At 33.9% G+C, this 26625-nt stretch overlaps 1 protein-coding gene across 5 annotated transcripts in view; it reads left to right on the plus strand.

Moving 5' to 3' along the window:
• LOC108690055 (serine/arginine repetitive matrix protein 2) overlaps positions 1–26625 on the plus strand; it is a 322951-nt gene that overhangs the window by 265815 nt on the left and 30511 nt on the right. For all 5 annotated transcript variants that reach the window (XM_018197125.1, XM_018197126.1, XM_018197128.1 and 2 more), the window contains exon 9: positions 24923–25049. In XM_018197125.1, coding sequence (XP_018052614.1) covers positions 24923–25049 — 127 coding nt within the window. The remainder of the gene's footprint in view (positions 1–24922; positions 25050–26625) is intronic.

The raw sequence follows: 26625 nt of genomic DNA on the forward strand, positions 1-26625 counted from the left end.
CAAATTTCTCCTTTCATCTATATTTCTCGTAAGGTAAACACTCAAGAGTTTCATGAAAACATTGACCACTATCAGGAACATCGTTTCGTTGAAAGTCCGAAGTTCCGATTTAGTTTCATGTCGAACTTTACACAGTACAACTACTCTCTGTACCGAAAGAGCCAACAAAGTATAGACACTGCGGTGAATTCTCTCGTTCCGGAATGGCGAAACGCTCTTTCTGCAAATCATCCGAGTCGAGAATACGCTCGTCGAGAGAAACACGAGTCTCTATTGGTATAAGTATTCACATATATATGATCGCGCATAACTTACAACTTTTCACTTTCTATTTATCTTCGTTTAGTAATTTCCTCTCGTTCTTTGCATTATATTACAAATCTCTCTGTACTATTTTACGACTTTGTTATGATAATCAACGTTATATAATCTTAAAGCATACTTTGAATAACTCGTCTACTCTCTTTGTTGTTTTAATTGTAACTTTCGAGCTTCGCGAAATCAAAATAGAATTCCATTCATTCTTTTTTCTCTCTGTTGCCACCCATCGGAAAAAGTAATATAACGATAGAGCGACGATTACGTTAGTTCGCAAAACATTCTGTTTCAGTCCTCGTATCTCTGATATTCGAAAGCGCATGCGATACGATTGTTTTATCCTGTATCAATATTCCCAATCGTGCGTTCTTAAAAAACATCGAGTTTATTTTCTTTCGTTGAGGGAAAACATTCCATTTCCAGTCTTTCGTTACATTAATTTTCACAAATGTTTACTAAACATACGCGTTCCAATATTATCACAATACATGATAAGTTCCTGCATTTATGTGAGTTCGTCCTGACGCGAGAAAAATATTGAAAGTTCGTCCTGACTCACTATGGTATACATTTCGTTTCACGCATGATGTGCATGAAATATCATTTGATCCCTCTTTAATATTCGATAAACAACAAGAATAAAATCGTTACCTCATGCGTATTATGCATGAAACGGAACGCACCTTAAAATCAATTGTTATGGATAATGTTAAAGATTTGTTGTATATAATTTGTTTTCAAACAAGTTAACCTGTTTAGGGTACGCATTTTTAAAATAAACACCTATGTCAAAGATCGAATAATGATAATTTTTACAGAGACACAGCTGAATGGAAAGTATTGCACAAGGTTATTTTGAGTAGATTTAGGTTTTTTAATTACTCGTTGTACGCTACCTGAATATTCGTAACTAAAATATCCCGGTGATCAATAACATGGTCAATAACAAAAACAGTTTCTAATTTCTATGAAATCTGAAAAGTGAGTGACGATTTATTATTTCGACTTTGAATAGATAAGATCCTTTAAAATCCTGAAGACAGCATCTCAGGTATATTTCTTTAAAATCTTGTCCTGGAAAAGAAAAATAAAAGTTAGGACTTAACGGTCTTAATGCTATAAGTCTTAAGCTGTCTATAAGTCTTAAAATTTATCATTTTTACATTCTTCTATCTCATGTGGTTAGGTTTAGCCTAATAATATAAAAATTGTTCTTTTTTATCTATAATTAATCTCTAAATGTTTTGTAGTGAATAATTTTTAATATTACTACTCATAATTAAAAAACACAATTTTTACATCATCATCAAGTGAGGTTAAATCTATAAAATAAACCACAAATTAATCAGATATTGAAAAACCGAGCTATAAGGTCTTTATAATATAATAAATTTAATTACAACATAATATACTAGTAAAAGATGTAACTACAAAATTTAAAAAAATTTAGGGCGTTCTCACATCTCGCCTACTCTTTAAAATCATTAAAGTAAAATCTAATTTTAAAGAGTGAAAAATCTCATTCTTAAAAATTGATAATTGAGTCATTTTTTCAACATTGGCTCATAGTTGTCACTCTTTAGAATTAGACTCCACTCCAAACGTTTTAGAGCGTACCAACTTGCACAACTTTGAATCTACTTAAAAATTTGAAACAATTTCAGAATATTTTAATTCGTGCTTTTAATATTTATTGTTTAAAATTACAAATCTTCCTAAGTAAATATCGAATTCCGAAGAACTTCCAAAGAATCTATCGTCGAAGTTAAGATCAGATACGATATACTGGACAGTCGTTGCGGTCAGTTTTCCTTCTCGGTTTACAACTCGCGTCTCACCAAGTCTCTGTCTCTCTCTCTCTCTCTCTCTTCTCCTCTCCTCTCCTCTCCTCCCTTCCTTCTCTTCCCCGTTTCTCTTGAGAGCCAGCGCTGAATCACAACCGCAAATATCCTTCTCTCCGGTAACTTGCTCCACCGGCTCTCCCGGCTCTTCGAGCTTCCACGAAGACGGGCGCCGAGGAAAAACGACAGAGGACGAACCGGCCGCCGAGAAAAGAGAGCAGCGGTAAAAGAGACGGCGCAACGCGCATTTGGCCACGGCGGAGGCGGAGAGAAACAGTTCCTCACCATATAGTTTGCAATGGCGATGCTGCGCTCCGCCGAGGCCACGATCTAGGTCAATAGAGAGCTCGGGTTTCTCTCTTCTCGGCGACGATTCAGCGCGCTCTGTATTGGGATCGCAGACTGCAAATTGTGTCTACACAGGCCATCCGCGTATCTCCTGGGCGGTGCTGAGCCAGTCGTGATATATTTGTTATGACTGTTACAACTTAAAATCATATCCTATCATAAAAATCGTTAAAGACGATAATTGTTATTTAATCGTATCGTTAAAAAATTATAGAGATTTTATATTGTTTTTATTTATAATACGAAAAAAAATGTTAATTTCTTAATGAATATTTTTAATTTATTGTAATTGAATCAATAATAATAATTATTTTTGATATAATGTACATGTACTTGTGCAACATAGTTAAATAGCATGTAGGCGTAGGTTAAAAAGAAGCGAAGAAATCATAATCATTATATATAATATGAGCTACATAAATTATGCGTCATCTAAATAGATTTGCGTAGGCAGAATTTAAATTTTAATGTGCATAGCGTTACAAATAATTAGCATGCATTAGCATACTAAACTGAGTTGCTTTGAAATAGCATATCAAAGCATATCAAAAATATAAATTAAGAAACATATTTTAACGATGATCAAACAAACAAAGAAATTCGTATATCACGACGTATATGAAAGTAAAATAGAATTTTAACGTTATGTCATAAATATGAGAGATGCAAGCTATGAGATTTAAAAATATTCATTTTAAACAATGAAACAAATACGTACGTATTTGTTTATTCTTTACATTGCATGTAAAAAAACACCTTATATTAAAATATATATTATATTTAAATTTTTTAAAAATATTTTATGTAGAATAGAAAAAAATAATATGTTCAATGAATCTTGTTCGTGTTAATTTTAAGAATCATCGATACGTGTATGTTTGATAACGCGTTGGATTATTCTCGATTGTTCAAAGTGCGCGAACTTCGCAAGAGTACAACGAGCAGCGATCATTTCTTTAAAAATGCTTGTTGCGCAACGCACGATTAAAGACTGATACATGTACATAAATAAATAGCGGATTCACCGTGATATGCAAAACCTATCATGATAGAGGAAGTTGTTTGCGGTAGATAAAAACGACCAGACAATACTAATTCAACTGCTTCTAATAATTACTGCAGTAATAAACATTTTTGAGAAATACAATCTTCTTCACTATAAACCGAGAAGTTAATGCTAATAAACGTACATAAAGAAACGTTTACGTATTTCTCAATCATTTGATATTTATTAATGTAAATAAGCGTTGAGGGAGGAAGTTGTTATTGTGCAAAAGCAAAAACGTAACGATTCGAACAACCATTCGCTTTAATCACATTTAATTACGTATACGTCACATTACACATGGGACAGCTACGCAAGTAGCTGAAACATGTCGCGCGATCGTGCGATTAACCGCTTTTAATTTCCTTATAATCTCGCTGCAATCCGATAATTACATTCCATGTTGCTTCCGTAGCGCGTGTTAATTCATTCTTGTTATCGAGCGCGTGACTTCAGTTCTGAAGGTCGATGTATCGCGTTGAAGTATCTCGAGTGAAATGATTACGTATACTCTGTGTCCTTAGTCTCTTTCTTTTTCTTTTTTTTTTCTTTTTTTCTTTTTTTTTTTTTTCGCTGTAGATTACTCGCATTCCGCATTTACGCTTTCTCAGAAAAAATCTGTAATGTTGAAGCGGTTGTTCACAACTTTATCTTATCGGTTACACGCAGCATACGTTATCAACGACGACAGTCTGACCGTATCGTTATCACCGTTTGTCACCGCCTCTCTTCGCGTCTCTCTCTCTCTCTCTCTCTCTCTCTCTCTCTCTCTCTCTATCCTCACTTTTTTCTGCGCCCTTTGCATCTGCAAATGTCGCTGCTATCGGTGAATGAAATTGCGGGAACAGTCAAGAAATCGCGCCGATTGCAATGCATTTATAAGCATTCAATTAGAAAATTCAATCTATTAAGATTTTTTTCTCTGTCTATTAAGAAATTTGATACGATTTATATACGATAATTATACGATAAAATATCTATCTTATATTATCAATGTAGAAGAAGAAATATATCCAAAGAAGAAATATATCCACAATTTCGAGAATGTATAAGGAATTAATGCGTTAGCTGATGTTGAGTTTACATTCAAATACAATCATCGATCACCGATCGATCATTCCATCCAATTAAGAGTGATCATTGTGACTACATGCCGTAAACGTGGTAAATATCTGCGTCTAAACCAGTGGCGTGACATTGCGTGACTCACCTACAGTGTTCAACGTTCGTTTTGTCTCTGTCAATTGACCAAAGATAAAATACGACATGAGTTTGTTATTTTTGTATTTTCAAAGAACTCTGTTTTTGAATGTTTTATACATCTCTACTTGCGTCAGTTTCAAGATAACATGACAAATCGAGACACAGATATTTGTAGTCGACATTTTTCCATTAAGCTGATGTTTTCGTTCCGCTGATTTACTAGAATAACATTAAGTTATCTTTCGAAAATAATTTTTTACATACATATATTTTTTTATTAAAATACATTGTGATGATGGTTAATTGTTTACACCTAGAATTATTATATCAAAATTTTCAAAATCACAATCAACAAATAAAAAAATTTCGCTTGCAACTTCGGACATATAAAAATGCGTGCAGATTAGTAAAATTAGTCAGAACAATTAACGAATAATTATTTCACATCTAATTGTTTATAAATTGACCGATCAAAGTCAAAATTATCTTCCTCACATTTAACTATGATTGATCAGTTTTTTACAGTTCACATTTTACTGCATTTATTATAAATCAGGACTAAATAGCGTGGGGGGAGTCAAAGTAAAATATTTAGAAAATTCCCTGAAAATCTTGGAAACCCAAAAAAAGAAGAAGGACAGATGGCAATTATCTGCATCATGAAATCTCACGTCAATAATCGTGCAGTAACGGATTGAAGAAAATCAGCTCTGCTGTATACGTTTATTATTTGTCTCGCTCGGTATTGATTAACTGGCGATTTCCCGGCCTCGGACAAAGGAATCGTGCAATTTACAATGTAGTCAAAACGGCGGCTGCGAGTTAACGTTGGATCGCGCGGAATTCGTGGAAGAAGATGGAAGAGGATACGCTCCTCGAAGTTGGCTCCGATCCCAGCTGGCTCCGGACGTGTAAACGGGGGCGAAGTAATCTCATACTCGGGATATCGTTCGCGGGAACGGGAGAAAGGGGCATTTATTATCTGCTCCGACGGTGTGTCTCCTTAATCATTTTCACCCCACTTCGATTGAACTCATATATACTATATGCTTTAGGTAAACAAATTTGTGCAATCTGAAAAATGTTTCCGATCTCTTTAATGCCTTTTGATGATCAATAGAAGGTTATATTAAATAACTATCATTTGTTTTCTATAATATTGTATTATAAAATTTAAAGTAGTAGCTTAATAAATTTTGATGCATTCGTAGGAACGCTATTACTTATGTCATTTTATCTTCATTATTTATTAGACGTAAAACAAGTTTAGACTGACATAAATAGCGCTAATAGCATTTCCCCGAATGCATCTAATAATTTAACGAATTTAATGTAAAATAATATTTTAATAATAATATATTAAATTATTAAAGTTCTCGATTAAAGTAACACAATTAACAGAATTATGGCAAGTTGAATAATAATACTTCATCTCTGAAAAGTCGATGTAACTTCTACACGTCGTAGTTGCAACAATGTTGTATAATTTTCGCTTTTATCAATCACTCGAACATGCTAAAAAGATATTCATTTGCGTAGAAATCTCATTTTACGTGCCAAAACAGCTGCGCGAACAAAACCGTGACGCAATCGACGAATGTAAAATTCATGAAAATCATCAATATTAATATGTAAATGCTCCTTAATTTGCCAATCTTTCTGTCCTCGTAATATTTGTATTGTTCGTATTTTTATAGATAGCGTGTTATATTTCAAATGTTTAGTGCATCAACTGCATGTTTACGTCACTCACGTCCTTGAAAGCAAATGATCTATAAATCCCGCGCGTGAATTCTTTCGCGTCGTGGAATTATTTTCGACGGACACTTTCGTTATTCGGGTCACAGCCTCTGTGAAAACTCGCGCCGGTTTGATGTAGAGAGGAAGCCACATCGGCTTATCGACGACCTCGGGTTCATCTTGTGAAAGATCGTTTACCCTCGAGAGCGAGAAACGACTTGTTAGCGAGAAGTGCAGTTTTATCCGCGAGACTTATCGATTTTTATTTTAAATTCTGTCCTGCACGCAGTTTATTTCGGAACGTGCGCGCGATAATCGCTATTTTGAGAACTGCGATATACATACATCGACGTATTCGTGCTACGGTCAACAAGAATGTACGAAGGGAATCGCCACGTGAATTTAATGAAATTCTTCAATTAGAAACGCTAAATTTTTCTTCCCTAATATTGCGACATGTTTTTGTATAATAGTTACATTAATTTTATATTAGATAATATAATAATTTTATTAGATTTAATTTGATAGTAAATTTAATTCGGAGATGATAAGATAAGTCTCACTTAACTCTGCACTTTTGAAAATTTTTCTTAGAATTTAGGAAGGTATCCAAACTTTTTTCTCATACGGCCTTTAAAACTTTTGTGAAGATATATTGAGGCAATTCTAAAAGGAACGTTCATCAACCCACCTTTCTTTTTCGACTATTCTGCAGTGCAGGTCTCGTCTATTTCGACCGAGTATATCTATCTTCGTGTGTAGTTCTTTTGCAAGTGATCTTGTGGCCAAATGAGCCGCAAAAGTAATAAAGAATTTATCCACATCGTCTCCGTTGGAGGTGAATCTTAATTTGCGGACATTCTGCTTGCCAAATGTCTCATTTGCATTTAATGTAAATGGTATCATTTTTGAAAATAACCTGCAATAATTTTGTATTCGCATATAAAACTCTAGTATATATATAACTAACTTGATTCCAAAAGTATCGTCAAGAGTTTTATAAACTCGTACACGATATTTTCGCGTAATTGCTTGATAAAATAAGCAAATTAGCGTTTTAAACGTTTTATATAATTATTTTAATAATTCAAAAATAAATTTATTTTCGTATCTATATTCAACTAAATTTTTAGATACCACAGCAAAATCACTCTTTCCAAAAATTACTCTGTGTACATTTATTGTTTTATTATATTAAGCGCAGATAATGCAGTCTTTAATAATTGATATATGTGCTCGACTAAAGTGATACAATGTTTGCTTAGTAATGAAATTATTAGCTATTTTTTTACGCAACTGTCTGTGGAATATCCTGTTTGTGTAGTAAGATTATCATTTCACAACAGAGTGAATCTTTTTTTCTTGAAGCGATAATTCTGTCGGTCGTGAGAATTCTCTCGTGCGATTTGCCGAATGAGACTGTCCTACTTGCACAATCACTTTTCCGCGCGTCTTTATCGCTGACGTTGTTTTTCTAACGTGTAGTGATTTAATCCGATTTACGCGCTACAAATTCTCAGTAAATTCCTCTTGGAATCGTAAACAATTCAAATGAAAGCTTACTTTCCGCATTGGTAAAGAGAATAACAGGCAGAGATAAACATTCATACACAACGATGCTATACCTGTCTCGACCAGCCGGTTAGCCAACTAGCCAATTAATTTTCCTGCGCGTTTCCACACGAAAAAAAAATTATTGCCTCGTTACCCCTGTCTGTTCAGACTGTTGCAATTTCTCGCATAATACATTCCGTTCTACGATTGGACCATCGCCAGTGCATGTTTACGGAAATCTCAACGGGACGGCGCGGGTGGGTGATAAAGGGGTAGATCGCGCGAATGAAAGACTAAGTTTATTCGCAATCGCCTCGGGAAGACAAAAGGCAAGAATTGCGGATCTGGATTCACGCGAGTTATAATTGGCGATTTGTTTATTGAAACGCGATATAGCAGACGTGACGATCGGCGTGGAGGAGAAAGGAACGCGTTCGCGAAAAGTGGAAAATTGCAGAAATGCCTTTCAGCATGGAAAATACTATTTTGCTAAAGTATCTAAAGTATTTTAAATAAAATCAAAATTTTTGAAGGGCCACGAGCCAGAAATAAAACAAAGAAAATATATTATAAAATTATTAATATGAAAATATAACACAACAAACGTTTCGACACCGATCGGATCATTCTCAATGTTGATAAAAAAAATTTTTATAAATGTTAAATTATTAAACGGAAACACACACACACACACACACACAATATATATAAATTATCTATCACTTAATATATGTATAATATAATGTAAATACGTGTTACTTAAAGTATTTTAGATAGATACAGATCTGAAAATAATTTTGTTGGACCAAATAATTCTATATATAGGATGTTCAAACTGATTGCTATTCTGACAGCATTTCTTATTTTTGTTGGTATGGATGGTCCAACAAAATTATTTTCAGGTCTATATCTAGCTGAATTTTTAGATACTTCAGCAAAATCGTCTTTTCTGTGTGACTATATAAGTTTATCGGTTAATCGTCCATTAACGTCATGATGTTTTTTTTCTCTTACGGTGACAACGAGCGCGATAATCGGCGCAAATTTTGTTCGTATTTGGGTTATCGAGCCTTACGACATCCGCCGCTCCATTAGGATAACACAATTATTGGATTTCGATAATGCAGCGCTCTTTCTCTCTCTTTTTCTGTTCATCATAAATACGATGATCCATGTGTTGCAATACAGCTCGATAACGAATTTACGCGTTTGTTTAATCCTTTTCACATATGTTATACAACTAGTAGTAAGATTTATTTCCAATTTCTCATACATTTTTTATAACAGAAATGTAATAAATTCCGTCGCTCGTGAACAATTATTTTAACAAATATTAAAAAAATAAATATTCGTATTTTTTCATTTTTAAATAATAACATATTTCGATAACATTTAATTTATAATATTGTAACATTATTTTGAAGATATTAAAAGTATTATAAATATTTTTTATTTAGATATATTAAATATTTTTCTTTTATTAATAAGCCGTCCCATTCTCAATCACTTTCGAACACATCATGACTTGCAATTCTCAGATTATAACCATTAGACTGGCTAACTTCCTTCTTAAAGCGAGCGTCTGAAAACCGCGTGTAAGAAGCAACATCGTTCCAGCGAAATTCTATATCTCGACTTACGACATTCATTCCCTGAGAGAATTACATCGGCGAGGCGAACGATTTTTTTTTTACCGATTTTTACCTAGGCTCCGGCATTAGTGCGTCGGAGGAATTGGCTTCCCGGAAGCCATGCTCGTTCCGCGCGGTTTCGTAAAGCCAACTGACTTAGAAGCGTGATCCGACTATTTTTAAAGCCCCGACCCCTCGTGTCGCCTCCCCCTATCGTCGGTTGCCAGAGCGAGTGCAAGTAAGCTCGCCTGTAATTTCCGTCATGTAATTTCCGAAGGAGTTCGGTAACCTGGCCGGCAGTTTGTCGTTCCCTTGATCTTTACTCGCACCGCGGGTGATTTACCGCCTCACCGTCGCCTGTGCTTTCTCACCGCTAATTATATTTCAAGTGGCGAGAAGAATATGTATATATTGCAGGGGTGAATATCCATCTCTCTCTGTCTACGTTTTTAAAATTTTCATTTTTGATTATTCACATTGATTTTATTTATTTCAAAATTATCGAAAACGAGAACGACGTAATTATTTTCCGCGATTTTTTAAATATTTAAATATCTCTTTGAATAAATCACTATATTAATGATATTCGATTTTCCACAGTTTTTATCTATATTTATTTTAGAAATGTTGAAAGCTAATTAATGAAATGCTTGTTTTTAACGATTATTCTTCAATGATTTATTATCTTCTAAAAATTTTTATTGAAGAGAAGATTATAATGAACTCTTGTTTATTCACAATTTATGATAACCTATTTGCATGCACAAGTTCCACAAATACTGTAATTTTATTATAAAATGAAGGTATTCTTGTTTTAAAAATGATTATTTTGCTGGCTTATTATGCTCTATAAATTTAATTGAAACGTGGTTACTGTTAATAAAAATGGTTTATTTATTTGCGAAAATCTCTTTCAATTACATATTCCAGGAATATCGAAATTTTATAAATAATTTAGAAAATAAAGATTTGCTGTTTTATTATAAATGATTTTCTGACTTTTTATATTATTTTTTTATTTTCGTTAACAGAATACTACAATAAATAAATTTACAATTTATAAATATCCTTTTTCCAAGTTTTTTATAATATTTTAAAAATGCATGACTATGCATTTCGCATTTCATTATACATTGCGTGATTTGTAGGATATGCATCATTATATTGAAATGTGTAGCCTTTTTTATACGAGTTTTTCTTCGAGTTTCTCTTCAAGTCTATATTTTGTCACCTTTGTTAACAGAAAAAAAATAGCGGATCGTGCATTGTATTAACCTTTAGGTGTCTTAAGATTGATCTTCTCTTCAAGAATGTCCGATTTCGCCTTGCAAGGAGGTTTCAAATTTAAAATTTTACTGCTTACAATCTTATTAAAACTCGAAGCCTTGAATTATCTTTAGGTCATAGACATTTCTGAACAATACTACTTTCAGCAGTGATATTCTGCAAATAAGAACGCAGAATGTGATAAGTATGATGTGATTTAAAATGATATGATGTAATGAGTACAAAAAATATTCGTACAGGAAAAATTTTTATAAAAAAACTTATATTTGTAGAAAAAAATATTAATTAATATTAGATAAATATTAATTAATATTGGCGCTTTAAACAATGAACACTGGCCTAATATAAACAAAAAAGAGCTTCTTTTGTAATTCTGATTGAGAAGCTAAATTTCTTGCGACTGTACGAATATTTTTTATATTTTGTGTTCGAATAATACAATTTTTTATTTTTACTTTTTAAAATAATATTATATTTTTATTACACATTTTTTTAGATTAAATAATTTTGAGATATATAGTCCATTTTATTTTCTTTTTCTAAATAAATTGCTAATTAATGTTTGTTTTTTTTTTTTTTTTTCATATCTTTCGATATTTCTGTACCAATACTTTTTGTATTCACTATGTTATAAACCGTGATGCATATGTCAATATTTTACATTTTTTCAAATCAAGGTAAAACTTTCTATCTCCTCTATAATATGATCGCGAAAATTTTTAATTTATCAAACATCTTTGTTCGCGCAAATAACGATAACAGGTTAATTGGATTCCACTTTGGATTTTACTTTGGATAACCGGAGGCTATAGACCTTTCTGTATTAATTCGTGTTTCTCTTCTTAATCGAAATATCGATAAATACTCTGAATGCGGAACACAGAAGTTCTCAGCAGGCACGCGGCACCGATTATACGATTTGAATTCCCCCTTTGCTATCGTGCCATTATTCTGGTTGTCCCGAAAAGCACCCTCGGATCGATCGACCATATCAACCCTCGGAAACCGCCCTCGCGCGAGCGTTTCGTGCCTGGGTTTCCCCTCACGGATTTATTGATCGCCCCGCTCCCCCCCCCCCCCCCCCCCCCCCACTCCTCAGCTTTCCGCTTCGATGCGAGCGACGTGTTCCATACATACGAACGCATAGATCCCTCTTGGTCTTCGTAATATAAACGCTGTCGTTCATTTCCCGGCCTTTCTTCTGTACGCCGTGTCGTTCGAACGATCGTAAAACATTATTTCCCGACGTGAAACTTCCTCGGACCCGGATTAAATCGACGGAGAATCCTCTTTCTCGTCTCTCGACTCTAGGTAGGCTGCGTAAATAATTTTCGAGCGAGCCAGCTGCGGCAACTTACAAGGGACATTCACCGCGCAGTAGTCATTATTTCATGCGCGCAGTTCTTACTGTAGAATTGTAAACAATAAGAGACATATGTTTCGCTTTTCTGAAAATTTTAAACTTGGCAAGATTGAATCTTGATTTTTAATGCAATAGTCGGAGAGATTATATCTTTTACTCATCAACAGTAGTACTTCTAATAAAGTCGTAATATATTTTCTCTGCCAATAACTTTAATTTTAATTCTTCCGTCAGTAATACGGGTCTTCGAGCAATTTTTTTTAATGTTCCGGATTATCTAAAAATCTGAAAAGATTCTAATATACTCGTTAAAGATTTAACAACGAGATTTTACTATTACAGAACTCGAATTATATTTTACTTATCTACTTCTTACTTCTTAAATCTTAGATTTAAATTTAGCTACCCAAATTTGTAATCAAAATATGATTCTTTATTCTTTATTCCAATTACCGGCAGAGCATTTAGTTTGTATAAAGCAGTTTAATATTCTGAAATTAGGTCAGACATTATCGTCATACAATGTCATACATCATCAAATTCACAATACGAATTATTAAAGATTAATGAATAAATATCTCATAATCTAAGCTGTGATTTATTATCGAAAATTATAATAGAGTGGTCTAATACAAAGAGAATAGAAACACTCGAGTATTTCACGATAGTGAAAGAAAGTCACAGAAAGAAGGTCTCCCTCTCTGTCAGGGAAATCTCAAGATCGTTGTTAAATCGACGGCGAAGGATTTTTATGCGCCAACAGCTGCTCTCTTCTAAATTCGACGCCGAGGCCGCCCGCGACTTTGTTCGCGATTCGCGAATGTTGCAACGCGCCTTACGATATACACGTCACGTTGTAATATTCACACCGAGCAGTCTCGTTCTCGTTCGAATGTTCCGGCCGAAAATAGAGCGCGGCGGGCCGGAGAGGCGCGCTTTGGCAGGCCTCGCTTTCTGCACGAGTAATTTTGCAGACGTCGAGCACGCGTCGAAGCTTGACCGTTGATTTCGCGTATAGACTCCGTCTGCGTCTCGCATGGAATGAGGATTCCAGTTTGGTGACTCGTGACTGACACGCGCGTTCGGTACTGAAACTCTGAGAAATTTATATAAAGACGTAGATGTGATTAATTCGAACTGCATTCTTGGTAATGTGAGCGATTAAGCGATCAAGAGATGTGGATATTATATAAATGATACTGACTGTCAAAGGGGTCGCATAATTTCCGGATGTCATATCTTATCGAAGTTTATAGATGTTTAAAATAACGTATTTAATGTATGTTTAATATTAATTCTTCGAGATTATCTCTGAAAAAAGAAATGGTATTCAAGAAACTACACTGAGGAAAAAAAATTGCCGTTTAAAAAAAATATTATATATAGTTGATTCAACTAAATGTCACGGACTGTCCAGCAAATATTTGTTAATTCAAACAAATAACATGTTTTAAATTACAAAATTTTGTTAATCTAAATATATAAATATTTGAACTAAACAATCATTACGAACTAAACGCATTTAGTCAAGTTAAACAACTTTTTTTTTCTCAGTGTAATAGTGACATAACGAAATGCATGAGTAATCGCAGAATAGTAAATAGGAAAAATTATTAAAAAATTAATAGTCAAGAGTTAAGAATAATATTGCGTAATATCTAGCTTTAAGATAACAACAGGAAATGCTCGTCTCACTTGAGATATTGCAATTCGGCGTTTTGCGTTTGCTCGTGTTGCGAACGACAGTCAAATATAGAACCATTTATCGGTGTCGACGTAAATGTATGTCGAAATGTTATTCGCGACGGATATTAACACGAGGCAAGTTGCACGAGTAATGCAGTATAGCCAGCAGGTGCTCGCATTTCGACGGGCAGGAAGGAGAGCCAAGAGGGGAAATAGTTATAAGGTTAGTGACATTTACCGGGAGAGCAACCTCTCGCCTGTGGGCTTCTCTATAGACTGCCATAATCGCGGCCGACAGTTCGCGGAACTAGTTTCGCAAATGCGTCGCGCATTTGACACAGTTCATTCAGTGTGGCAGTCGGTCGGCGAAACAAAAGTTTCGCTCTCATTAACTCGGAATCTGCTGCCTCCTCTAAACGGGTCAGTCGGTAATTTTTTATTTAGAAGAAGCGGAGCACCAAGGATACCTAAATTGCTTGGATGTTTGTACGTATTTAGGTCTATTTTCTGCAGCTGAGCTTATACAATTTTAAAACTTAAAATGACATATATATTTGACATATATATTTAGCGAAAGCGAGAGAGTTCTAGTGCAGTCTAACGAATAAAAACAGATTTTATTCGTTGTTCATAATCTGTCTCAGAGATTTTGCTGAGCATCTAAAAATTTAGATAGATTTGAAAATAATTTTGTTAGACTATTCAAAATTACGTGGCATGGCAAAAAGTTCGATGAATGTTATATAAGAAAATAAACACCACTTAATATATGTATAAATAACCTTTATTGTTCTTCGAAATAATCCCTCCGTAGAGACAAATGTCATACGATTCTAATTCAAAACGATTCTTAAATCAGCATTGCATTACCATTTTAAATTACTTGCGCTCTCCTTAATTCTCTCTCGATCTTGCTCTTGCAGATCTTTTTTGTTTCTTAAATAAAAAAGATGATGAAAGGAACTTGATTTACAAACATTTTAGACATTCAAAACCGTGTGACAACAAGATTTCAGGCGATATCCAAAGATTTTTTTCATAAATTTTTTTACAAAGTTTTGGCAAGCTGTACGAATTTTGTGAATTATGTATAAAGATTATTTTGAAGGACAATAAAAGTCCATTTTTATGTTATAATTAAGTAGTGTTTACTTTCTCATATATTCACCAAACTTTATTGCCACGCCATATATGTAAGCCACTCAAACTAGTTCCTAGAATGTCAAAACATTTTAGAATATGTCTTATACTTGAGATTCCTACATTATTATTTTAATGATCCAATAAAATTATTTTTATCTATATGTTAATATTTATGTTAAGATTCTAAGATACTTTGGCAAAAATCTTTCTATATTTTCTTTATTTTCTTTTCTATTATTTATATCTGCGAACAATATAATACTTAGAAATTGACTGTACATCGTATACATCTTATGTATTTTGCTCTTTATTTTTAGCTATGCCATCTTTCTACGATTTTACAATTTTTCCTCGTATGCTCGAGGAGGTAACTCAGAATGAATAAACCTGTTTATTTTCTCGTTGGCGCGCCGCGACGGGTTGCCTTCGTTGAAATTACAATCGTGCAAATGTCATCGTACTTCCTTTCGTATGCGTCTCATTTCTGGGTTATGCGTATCAATAAGACCACGAAAATGAAAGTTGCGCGAACATTAATCTTTTTAGCACAAAAAAGTTTGCGAAAAGACGAAATGAATTTTTGCTTCCATTTGTGATTGTTGCTAAACGTTGTTCATTCGTTTAAAAAAAAATGTAAAAAAATGTAATACTCAAGCTAATATTTGATATCAGTATTGATACAAATCATGATATTTGATATCATGATATTTGATATCACTATTGATATAAAGTCATTTACTATGATATGAAGTTATTTTTGAAAGCATCACGTATTCCATTAATGTATCTGTGTAGATTTCAATTTAAAGGAGAATGAGGAGCCATAATCAAATTGCAGTGTCTTCCATGAGCGTCATTACTCAAATACACTTTCTCCACCTATATCATAACCGAGGCTAATGATCCAGAAATGGATAGATCATCTTTGGCCAAGGCCGCTCGCTTTTCGTTACTCAATCACCACCGAGCTTTCCCCGAGAACTCTCGACCGCGCGATTATTTTACGGTGCGACCGTTGTGATTTACGATCCTCTCAAGTCGTAATGCAAATGCGTGATAAATCACCGGCGAGCGATCGTATTGTTCCCACGAGCGTGAACGGCGCGAGACGCCATGTCTACGTGGTCATTTCTGCGTCACCCGATAGACGTTGCTGTTGCGCCGAGGCGTATCTCTTGGCATGATATACCCAGGCTATCTAAATGATGCATTGGCCATGCAAACATATACGCACGAGGAAAATGTACGTGTGATTGTGTGCAATGCACACGCGTAAAACTCGTTCCGTCTCGTTCGCGCTCCCCGCTTTTTCCTCCCGTTCATATCTTTCTTTTTCTTTTTCTTTTTTTTTTTTCTTTCTTTCTCCCTCGCATTCGTCAGTTTCCGTCTGCGTGGAATTACGTCACGTAGAAATCACGGTAATCACGCGGCGGGTGCAGAAAGCGTAGGAATGCAAGCGTTAATTTGCCGCGCGATACGATATAAAGCAATATACGGCGCAACGGGACGCATCGCGACGAGTGAAGGACGACTAACGAGTTTTTTTCCGCGAGTGCGTTTTGTATGGTTTTTACACACCCCTCTCGTCCTGGAAATGACAGGCGCCTGTCTCATTCTTTGAAAGTATCCCTGGTTCTTTCCAGCGCATTTTTTCAATGTATCGTCGCTATATAACTCCTCCTCGAACACGTTTTAGAGAAACTGATTCTATAGAGACCGAGATTCCAAACAAGATATAAAAGTCGAACGTACATGCCATTTTATAATGGCAGAAAAGTTAGAAAAGGAATTTTCGAATAACCGCTGACCAAGAAAGACATTAGAATTTTTTTATTGCCGCGTCAAGATTTTAAATCAGGATCTTTACAATTCTCCTTTTGTGTCAGCTTTACGATCATCCCGAAATTCAGGTAACGCTCTGCTGGATTTGTGGTGGAGAATGCTTACCACACAACCTGTCTTCGTTAATGGGTACAAAAAGTAGGTCACCACGTCGCTTCGAGGATTGATTCTCCGACGAAAGATTATTTTTTCGGACGATCGTTATTGCGGCTGATTGAGCGTTCGTGATTCCATATTCATTGCTCCGTGCTCCATTACCTTGGTGCATGAGATCTGCGACTGGCTGACCTCGGTCTGTACGAAAAATCATTTATCTTCGACGAAGGAAAATCTAATGCCGATTAAGTCACGAGCATGCGCTTATCAGCCGTAATCGTATCGTGAGCAATCGAAATCATTCCTCTTCGCATTACGTAACGCGAAGTTTGTACTCCGACAGTTTATGTGTGCCGCACACATAAAAAAATATTTTTTCTTGAAAAGTGATTACTCAATTTACTTCCTTTTTATTAAGTAATTTTTAATAAGGTTATCTTTAATAATAAAAAAAAAAAAGAATATTTTCTTGATAATCTTGAAATGTATTTATTAAATTTTAAAAAGATTCATTTTTTGTACTCAAAGCAAGAATTAATTTTCTTTTAATGAATTTTTTTATGTGTATTGAACTAGGTTTTTATTTATTGTCTTATTCATAATGTATCAGTCGCACGCTCGAAATGGCCGACGAAAGATCGAAAATCGTCTCGATAAAGGTCGTAGGCTCTATTTTTACATATCCATTGAATTTACCTTGTAAATTGTCTAGCGTTTTATACAACTCCACGTGTCGCTTGTTTCTTCGTTTAAATTTACATCACGAGACAAAAGTTTATACCCGTGCATATGCACATGTTATGCTACTTTCTGCGCGTCTCTTTACTTCGATTATGTTGAAGCCAGTAAATTCTTTGAAGATTTTTTTTATAAATTATATAAACTGTTTAATTAAATTATATAAAGAAATGTTTCGATTTATTATTAACTATATTCTGTTTGAAATTATATACATAGAAAAATCAATAAGTTTTTCTTGGTAAGTTTTTTCTTTCATGGCAAGTAAATTAATTTAAAAAAAAAAACTTTACATCTACTTTTTTAAAATTTTGATTTACAAAAAAAGCGATGTAATACACACATACATATATATCTTATTTGATTAATAAGTTTTTATTCGATTGAATATCTAGCATTATCACGGTCAATAGCGAAATCAGGTTAGGCATGCCCGATCATCATTCTAGATCACGTTCGTAGTTCGTATATATCCGTTATGCTCGAAATATATTGCGAAACGCGGCACGAAACGATTTAGTGATCGTGGAGGGAAAATTAACGCTGATTTTCTTCTCGAATGCGTTCACCTCGCACGATGGAATAAAGAGACATGCAAACAAGGACAGAGAGCTTCATGTCGAAGGAATACCGAGACTAGCAAACATTCTTCGGAACTGTGCTTGTTTCAAAATCGCGAAGTCATAAAATGCCGCGCGACGGAGAATCTTGAGTAACGAAATATTTATTTCCGAATATATACGAAACACCTCGTTACGGCAGGTGGGAATACTGAATGTAATTTTAATCGGCGGAGTGAATTGCTGAAACAAGCGGAGCGGTAAGTCACGCGAAAGTATACGTACTACTATATAACATACTACTATATAGTATTACATACTACTATATAATGAAATTATATTATAAAACCACCGATGAAACGAAAATCGTCAACTTTGATTAGAAAATGATTAACAATTATGTAAGTAAAATTTAGACCGATAAAAATAAGTCAAATAAAAAAAAGAATTCTATTTTTTGCTCAAAGCGATTCTTGATTTTTAATAAGAATTACATTAAATTACATTCTTTGCGATTTTTACTACGCGATTGGTTCTTGACCGCATTAGAATTTGGTTCAAAGATCTAGGAGATTGAAGGCGACACGCGAGAAATTCTCGTCTTGTAAAATTTATGAGACTCTCATAGATTCTATCAACAACATAATCGAACCTTTGCCTAAGGCGGGAGTGAAATATCGGCATTACTGTAATCGATAAATGATGATACGCCGCGATTATATTTTTTCGTTTCCCCGATTAATCTCTTTGTGATCGATAATTAATCCCATAATCGAATGCCGCTGTGTTAAAGCGCGACAATACACGTTGCGATTTACGCAACCGTATATTTATTATTCAAATTACGATCTTGCGCCAAGGTGATTCGCCATGGATTTGTTTCGTGCGTAGTCCTTGAGATTTCCTCGAACGGATTAACAATGGGAGTTGTGGCCGTTGTCGTTACGTTTTTAAATATACATCTGGCGATCCCATCACGCTCGTAAATATTCCGCACGATTTGATCAGTGATCGCTTCCACGAAACTCGGCGAAATTTCTGTTTTTCCAATACGTTATACGGGGAATAATCCTCACCGATGTAAAACATCGCGCAAAAACGCATTTATTTTGGCTGAGCTATGTAAAAAAAGTATCGGAGTCGTTATTATTTGTTCGCTCGGTAACGCGAGACTTTCGCTATCGCTCAGAATACAGTTGACTTTAGGTCATGATTTCTTAACACTTACGCGTAGAAATAATATACTTGCCACGCGTGTGTATCTATGCTAACAGTGCTATTTTCTCTATTTTACGCATATTTATAAGCTTATGCAAATCATCAATATTGTTCATTAATTCTCGAAGAGAGAAAGGGACAAACAGAGTCAACTTTGAAGGTACATCCGTTATTTTCAGAATATTTTCAAATTAACCAGCTTTTAGAAATTGAAAAAGTTTATAAGTCTTACTTATAGTTGATATCCTGGAGAAAGAACCGTTCAATGTCTCGTTACGTTTTAATTTCTACACTGATTTTTTCTTCACAGAATATTTTCTTTTTCATTTCGTCGCTTCAAAGTCGCTATTTCATCACTTCACGAAATATAATCGAGTATTTATAATTCATACGCCGATATTCACACTTAAAATACATCTTACACTAAAGTTTCAAGAGAAGATAGCTAACCCCAATGACGACGTGATGTCCAACGAAGATCCGCCTCACTGATAAATACCCTTAATCGCCGCCTATTCAGCGAAAGAACGAGCTCATCATTCTATAATCTATTTATCTCATACCACTCACTCGCGATCCTACGGACTTTCGAGGTTACTACATTGATATGAAAAGTATCCACGTGTCAGTCGCGCAAGGCCTAATGCGAGATACGAAAGAAAAAGATTAGTTATTAGGGATATGTTGTTTTGTTTCATGAAAGAATTGATTTATTGTTACTTCTAAACACGAGCATTTATTTGCTAGTTGTTTCTTCAACTGATATTACCGTTAAAAGTTTAATGTCAATTTTTTTTTTAGAAAGTCAGTATACCTCTGTTCGTTCTATTTCTGAAAACTAAACATTGGAAATTGGAGACTAACAGATATGTGGAGAATGTAGACAAAAATAAAATATAGAGGTAGGAAAAAAGCAGGTACAAGAAATTCTTTTCTCGATGCAGATTCTAGAATGTTCTAGTATTCTGTTCTATTGTATAGTATTTTCTTTCTGTTATATAATGTCCAAATGTTTTTTATTCTACTGTCCAAAAACTGTCTTTTTCGAATTAAGAAAACAATTTCAAATAATTATAAATAATTATTTTCTTTTTTTAAAGCTTGTTCTTGAATGATAATCAATAAACTAACTTGTCATACTGGGATTTTTACTTAAGATTTAAAACTGATGTATTTTTTCAATGAAGAATAATAAATCAGTATCCCAGACAGTTTTACCGATTTTCTTTACGGAGAAAAACTAATACATCAATTGCTTTTTTTGATCCATTTTCAGACATTCTTTTAGGTATTTTTTCCAAGGAATTTAGGAAAATTCCTTGCTTCGATCTTGAATTTACTCTGTTTTTATTCTGACAGAGAAGATGAAAGCAAATTTATTATACGATGTCTAGAATCTGGATTTATTTTGTGCAGAAAGCTAACATTGTAACTGTACTGATCTTTATACGTAAAAATGTGACTAACATATTTGTTATTGATTACGATATTATAATAACGACGAAATTATAGCTTTTCTAATCTGAAATTTTTATTAGATATCTTAAGATTCGAAGAGTAGTTTTGTAATGATACTTCTGTGATATCCTGTATACTATGATATGACTTTGGAGTATCGTGGCATCGTAATGACACATTTTACCTTCTAAGAATGCATGCACTTCTTTGAGTGCGGATCTTCTGGAAGTGCCTCGCCTTCATTTCTTCCTGCTTCGACAGCCACTCTCGCTGCTGAGTTGCATTATGTTGCGCGCATTATGTACATCGTCCTCGTCGTGCAATTTCGAAGAGATCGGATGCATACACACTCGAATACGAATACTAACGGAATCTTGCTTTTCAATGACGCTCTTATACTCGAAGTCTTATCGCTTATATTGAATTTCAAAAATGTGCTCGTCTTTGTGAACCATCTTTTCGATATTAATATTGAACTTTAATATTAATTTCATGCTAATTATCTCTACGAATTCAACATTTTGCAATTGAAATTATCTGACAATGAATGATAACATTTAATTTTTAATTATCATTTTCATTGTTTAGAAGTGTTCCGTCTTTAATATGAAATAACATGTAAATAGACGTTGAAAGGTTGTAAAAAAAGGTTGTAAAATAAAAATAAAGTTTAAATTTGTAGAGAGAGAGGGGGGGGGGGATAAAAAGTTAAGAATACATTCTTGATTCACAGTTTAAATATGCCACGTTATTTATTTGATGATTGTATTATTATAATGTATTTAGGCTGACGATAAAAAAAAGAACTTTATTTATCAGGCTAGTTTTAGCAGAAAGAGAGAATTATTAGTTTAAAAGTTAGTTACCACAAGAATTGTTAAAAGCATTCTATTTTTCTGACAAAAATTAAGTCACAGTACGATCCGCTAGACTTCAAGGTAGTCTGGTTCAATTAAGTCAATCAAGTCAAGTCACTTTAAAACCGACGACCTATGCTATTTGTAGATATCCGTGACCTCGAAAAAATTTCACGACACTAGATAATGAAGTTTACATTGTGCGAGCGAGCAAGGATTAATAACGCGATTGCGCGTAATTGCGTTTCGGCGTCGCGATATTAAATATGATGCAGTCAGCAAAAGGCGAATATAGATAAGTCTCTACGTTTACACAACTGCGATAACATGCGCTCTTAAATGCATTTTAACAAACGATTTCGCAAATGTCGAAGTGCAAACGTGAAATGAATTGCACATGTTACATCTATGACGCGTTCTTTGAAGATGAATGACTAGAGGAATGAAAAAAGTATGACTTCGAAATTTGTAGTATTATTTGCTTTATTATATAAATATTTTATTACATCTTGTACAAGAAAGCTATATTATAGCATTACCTTACTATTATTATACGCACTTACAAAAGGAATTAGTAATCTGTCTTGAGGTTAAGATCAAGTAGCTTGAGAATATACATTAGAAAATACCTGTTTGGTTATTTTCTGTCTGACTTTTTGTAACGCAATAATGCGCAACCTTTCTTTAAAAGTTATTTAGTTATTCTTAGAAACACATAGTCTTGCCGGTCGCGTAATGTTTTATTTGTATAAAATACAAAACATAATTTTATATCTTCAACAATGAGCTGACAGATCACACAGTGTCACTACTTTAAACATTGCTCTCATATTTTTATTACACACTTAATGAGTTACACACCAGCTTTTATCTGTCCGGTATTTTAATCGACCTTACAGATACGACTAATAGTATCGGTCAAGCATTCAAAACAGTTTCCGTCATCAGTCAGATGTTATCGTTTCCATTTCTCGTCTGGAGATCATATACCTGCGTGTACGTCAATAGCGGTTTTTTCAGGACGGTGTGCCAGAGTGCACCGCACTCGCGCGCACTAAGATAAAAGGGACAAGAGAAAGAGTGGCACGAGAGAACAGAAGTGAGGGAGAAGGATAGAGAGAAGTGAAGATACGCGCGGACGTATTTATCGCGCGCGTGCATTGTAAGGTCCGCCGACCGAGCGTGCAGATAAACACGCGCGTTGCGCACGTAACAGTATAAATAACTTGCGCAAGCGTTAATGAATGCTCTTATCTTACCCCCGCTCTTCTCTGCCCCCTTGAAGAGTCGCGAGATAGATATACTAGCCAGACGCTGCGTTTTATTATCTCCGTCGATGCGCATTGCGTTTATGCGGGATGAGCGAATTTCTTGCTTGCGCGAGAAGGCAAAGAGATAAAAGTTACGCATATCCTAGAGCGAGTTCTGTGAAAGACGGTGCGCGAATAACATAAATAAAACGTTGTAGATAAACGCTAGGATGATATGATAACAATAAGTGTATAATGTCAGTTTTTGCGCATAATTATTAGTGGCATAGAACATATCTCTTATTTCTACATTTAGACAAAAAGATATAATGATGGCAATTATAAAAGACTATGTAAGTTTTATATGTAGAATCAATATCTACACACATATACACACATATAAAAAAATAGATACATAACTAGACAAGTTTTACATTAAAATTAAAACACACACACACACACACACACACACACACAGATATATATAATGGTACGATTTTATTAATTTAGTTAAAATATAAAATAGTTTATTTTGTAGTTATTGCAAGTATAAAATTGTTTATTCAACTGTATTAATTCTTACATATAAAACTTGTATAATTACCTACCACAATGTTTTTCTCTAAATATAATATGAACTTATAAAATCAGAATAAATTGTGCGTAAATTGATTAAATTTTATGTAAATTACTCTTATAAATTGTCTTCATTGTGTAAAAGTTCGAGAAACGATATATGTAGAGGACTGTGAAAATCTATGTCTCGTAAAGTGTAAAAAGAAAACGCGATGTAACTGGAGAACGCAGAGATCCGACAATTGATTTTGCCTCGAGTAACGGTAACAGCTGACAGAGCTCGTTGCCCCTGGGGAGACGGGGAATCGCAGCCCCCGTATTTCTCTTTTCCCCTCGCGTTACGCCATTTGCGATTTCCGCCGAGCTTTGCGAACGGAGGCCGTAGGGCAGAGATAAATCGATAAAGAACGCGAATGCGGGGGAGCATGAGAGCGACCGTGGAGGAGTTCCTTTATAGCCATATAAATTACGCGCGTATAAATTATGTCTATCGTTCAAGCATCGTTACAGAGCACATTGTATAAAGACGTTCGCGCTTCTGACGTTACTCTTCTCTTTTGAAGATATTAAAATAAAAATACATGCAGTGGAACGATTAATTAATCGAAATGACTAATTTCTATCTATAGACAAAGAAGAGATGGAGAAAATTTAATTAACCAAGACGTCCATTTGTAAAACTTATTACAGTAAAAAGTAATTATAAATAGCTGTATATTTTTATTGACTTGTAACTAAGAATTAATTATTATGTACACGTCATAGCTAAGATTACGAACCGTTAAAGCTATCTAATACTATTAGAAATTTACACAAAAAAATTAAACTTTAATAAATATCTGAATAATTCTAAATATTTACTAGTTGTAAACATATATTTATTTAATACGAAAGCATAAATTTAAACTATCATTTTTTATTGAGTAAATATTTATTTATTGTAAGTAGATATTTACTTAGTACTATTCAAAGAAATATGTATTAAGATTTAGTAAATTTTTTTCAGTATATTAAATAAAGTTGCATTTGTAGAATGCCATTCGTCTTTTAATTGTTAAATCCGTTCTTAATCGTCAATGACTTTGTAAGCCGCGAGCCAATTTGTATGCACCGATTCACATAATAATTGCGCATATAGACTGAATTTTCGTTTGCTTGTTTGTTACAGGGAACGTCGTGAAGTGGAAGCACGCGAGATGGAGAAGGTCAAAATGGAACAGGAAAGGCTTGAGAAACAAAGGGCCGAACAGGCGGTTCATAAGCACTTTGCGGAATCATTTAGGCTGGCACAAAAGGTATATCATTCTTTACCCGTTTCATTTTTACCTGACACATTCCTTCGTATCTTACCTCTGAGATGCATTAGGTTTATTTTGTTTTCGATCTGTTTACGATTTCTTATTTTAATGTTTTTCTTTCCGATTGATTCAGAAGTTAAAGAACTTGAACCATTTGGACTGTAAATAAGGAGACAATTTTATCAATTGCTAAGAGTGTTAAAAAGAAAAAAATAGCTTAAGTCATAAGGCACAGATATAATATTAACAGATATATTATTTACTAAACTTTTACTAAATAAAAAGTAGTCATTTATTAGAGATAAAAGCGATCTTTTGATGATATAAATATTTGCATTCGTGCACAGAAAGCTTTTGTCTATAGTATCCGGAAATATTCGGATTCTATAATTTTTGATAGCTAATTATCTAGTTAATTATTGATATCTTATTATTCTTCTTATTTTCGAGACTGAAGACAGCATTTCTCGTTCTAATAACGTCTAACAAGTTGATAACAAGAAAGTTTTAATTTTTTTTCGAGGAAGGCTGTACTTTGTGATAAAATCGTTATTTCGCAGTCTTATACCTATATAAATGGAGAAATGAGGTTCGTTGCAAAGAAATTTGATTTGAACAAAAATTTTCAAAGAAATCACGAAAATTCGACAAGGAATGTTATTCATTAATCATACTATTAATGAGTAAAAATTGTAAGAAAATTAAAAAGATATTTAGCTTTGCTTTCTTCTTTTTTTTTTTTGAAAGAAAAATTCCTAGATAGAATAAAAATTTGAAAACAAAAGAAGAAAATAGTCCATAAAAGTATTGTTTTTACATAAAATCATTCGATATCAATCTGTAACAATTAATATTAATAGCTTATTCTTTTTTTTTTATTTTTGATAAAATTAATCCGCTTGAAATAAATTTGTTTTTGTATTGTAAAAAGCAATGGAGATATTTAATTACAAAATTGTTAGATTATTTTTGTGCGAAAGAATATACAGTAGTGTAATTTTTCTAATTTTTAAAGTAACTTCTGTGAATGTAATAAGCGTATGTTATAAATTTTGAAAAAAAATCTATCTCACTTTACAATGCAATTTTTTTGCGACTTTACACAAGTTATAATTATCGAGATGCTTCGATGCACCATAATACATCAGTGAGTGTAATAACTATTGTGAAAGGCTGGTAAGCAAAAAAAGACAGAGAAAACACTTCTTTTGTCAAGTATAGAGGGACGTTCATACATCTCTTAGGACTGAGTTTGAGACCTGATCTTCATTCTTATACAGTCCTACAAAGTATAATCTTGTAGTCCAGTCTTGTACTACAGTCAGTTTTGTGATAACTTTATTCCTAAAACAATTATAAAAAAACTTTTCATTCATAACTACCGTTTATAAACTCAAAGTTTAATTAGTATGTTTAATTGTTGATGCGCGGAACTGTGAACTAAATGTACAAACAATATTAAAACAAATTTGATGAAAATGAGTTTTATGGTGGACTAATATCGCGGTGAATAAAAAATAAAGGCATCATTCAGATATTTGGGACCGGAGCAGTCTTTTCACTGTGTGTATTA

Source organism: Atta colombica, unplaced genomic scaffold, assembly GCF_001594045.1.
Source record: "Atta colombica isolate Treedump-2 unplaced genomic scaffold, Acol1.0 scaffold293, whole genome shotgun sequence".
Lineage (NCBI taxonomy): Eukaryota > Metazoa > Arthropoda > Insecta > Hymenoptera > Formicidae > Atta > Atta colombica.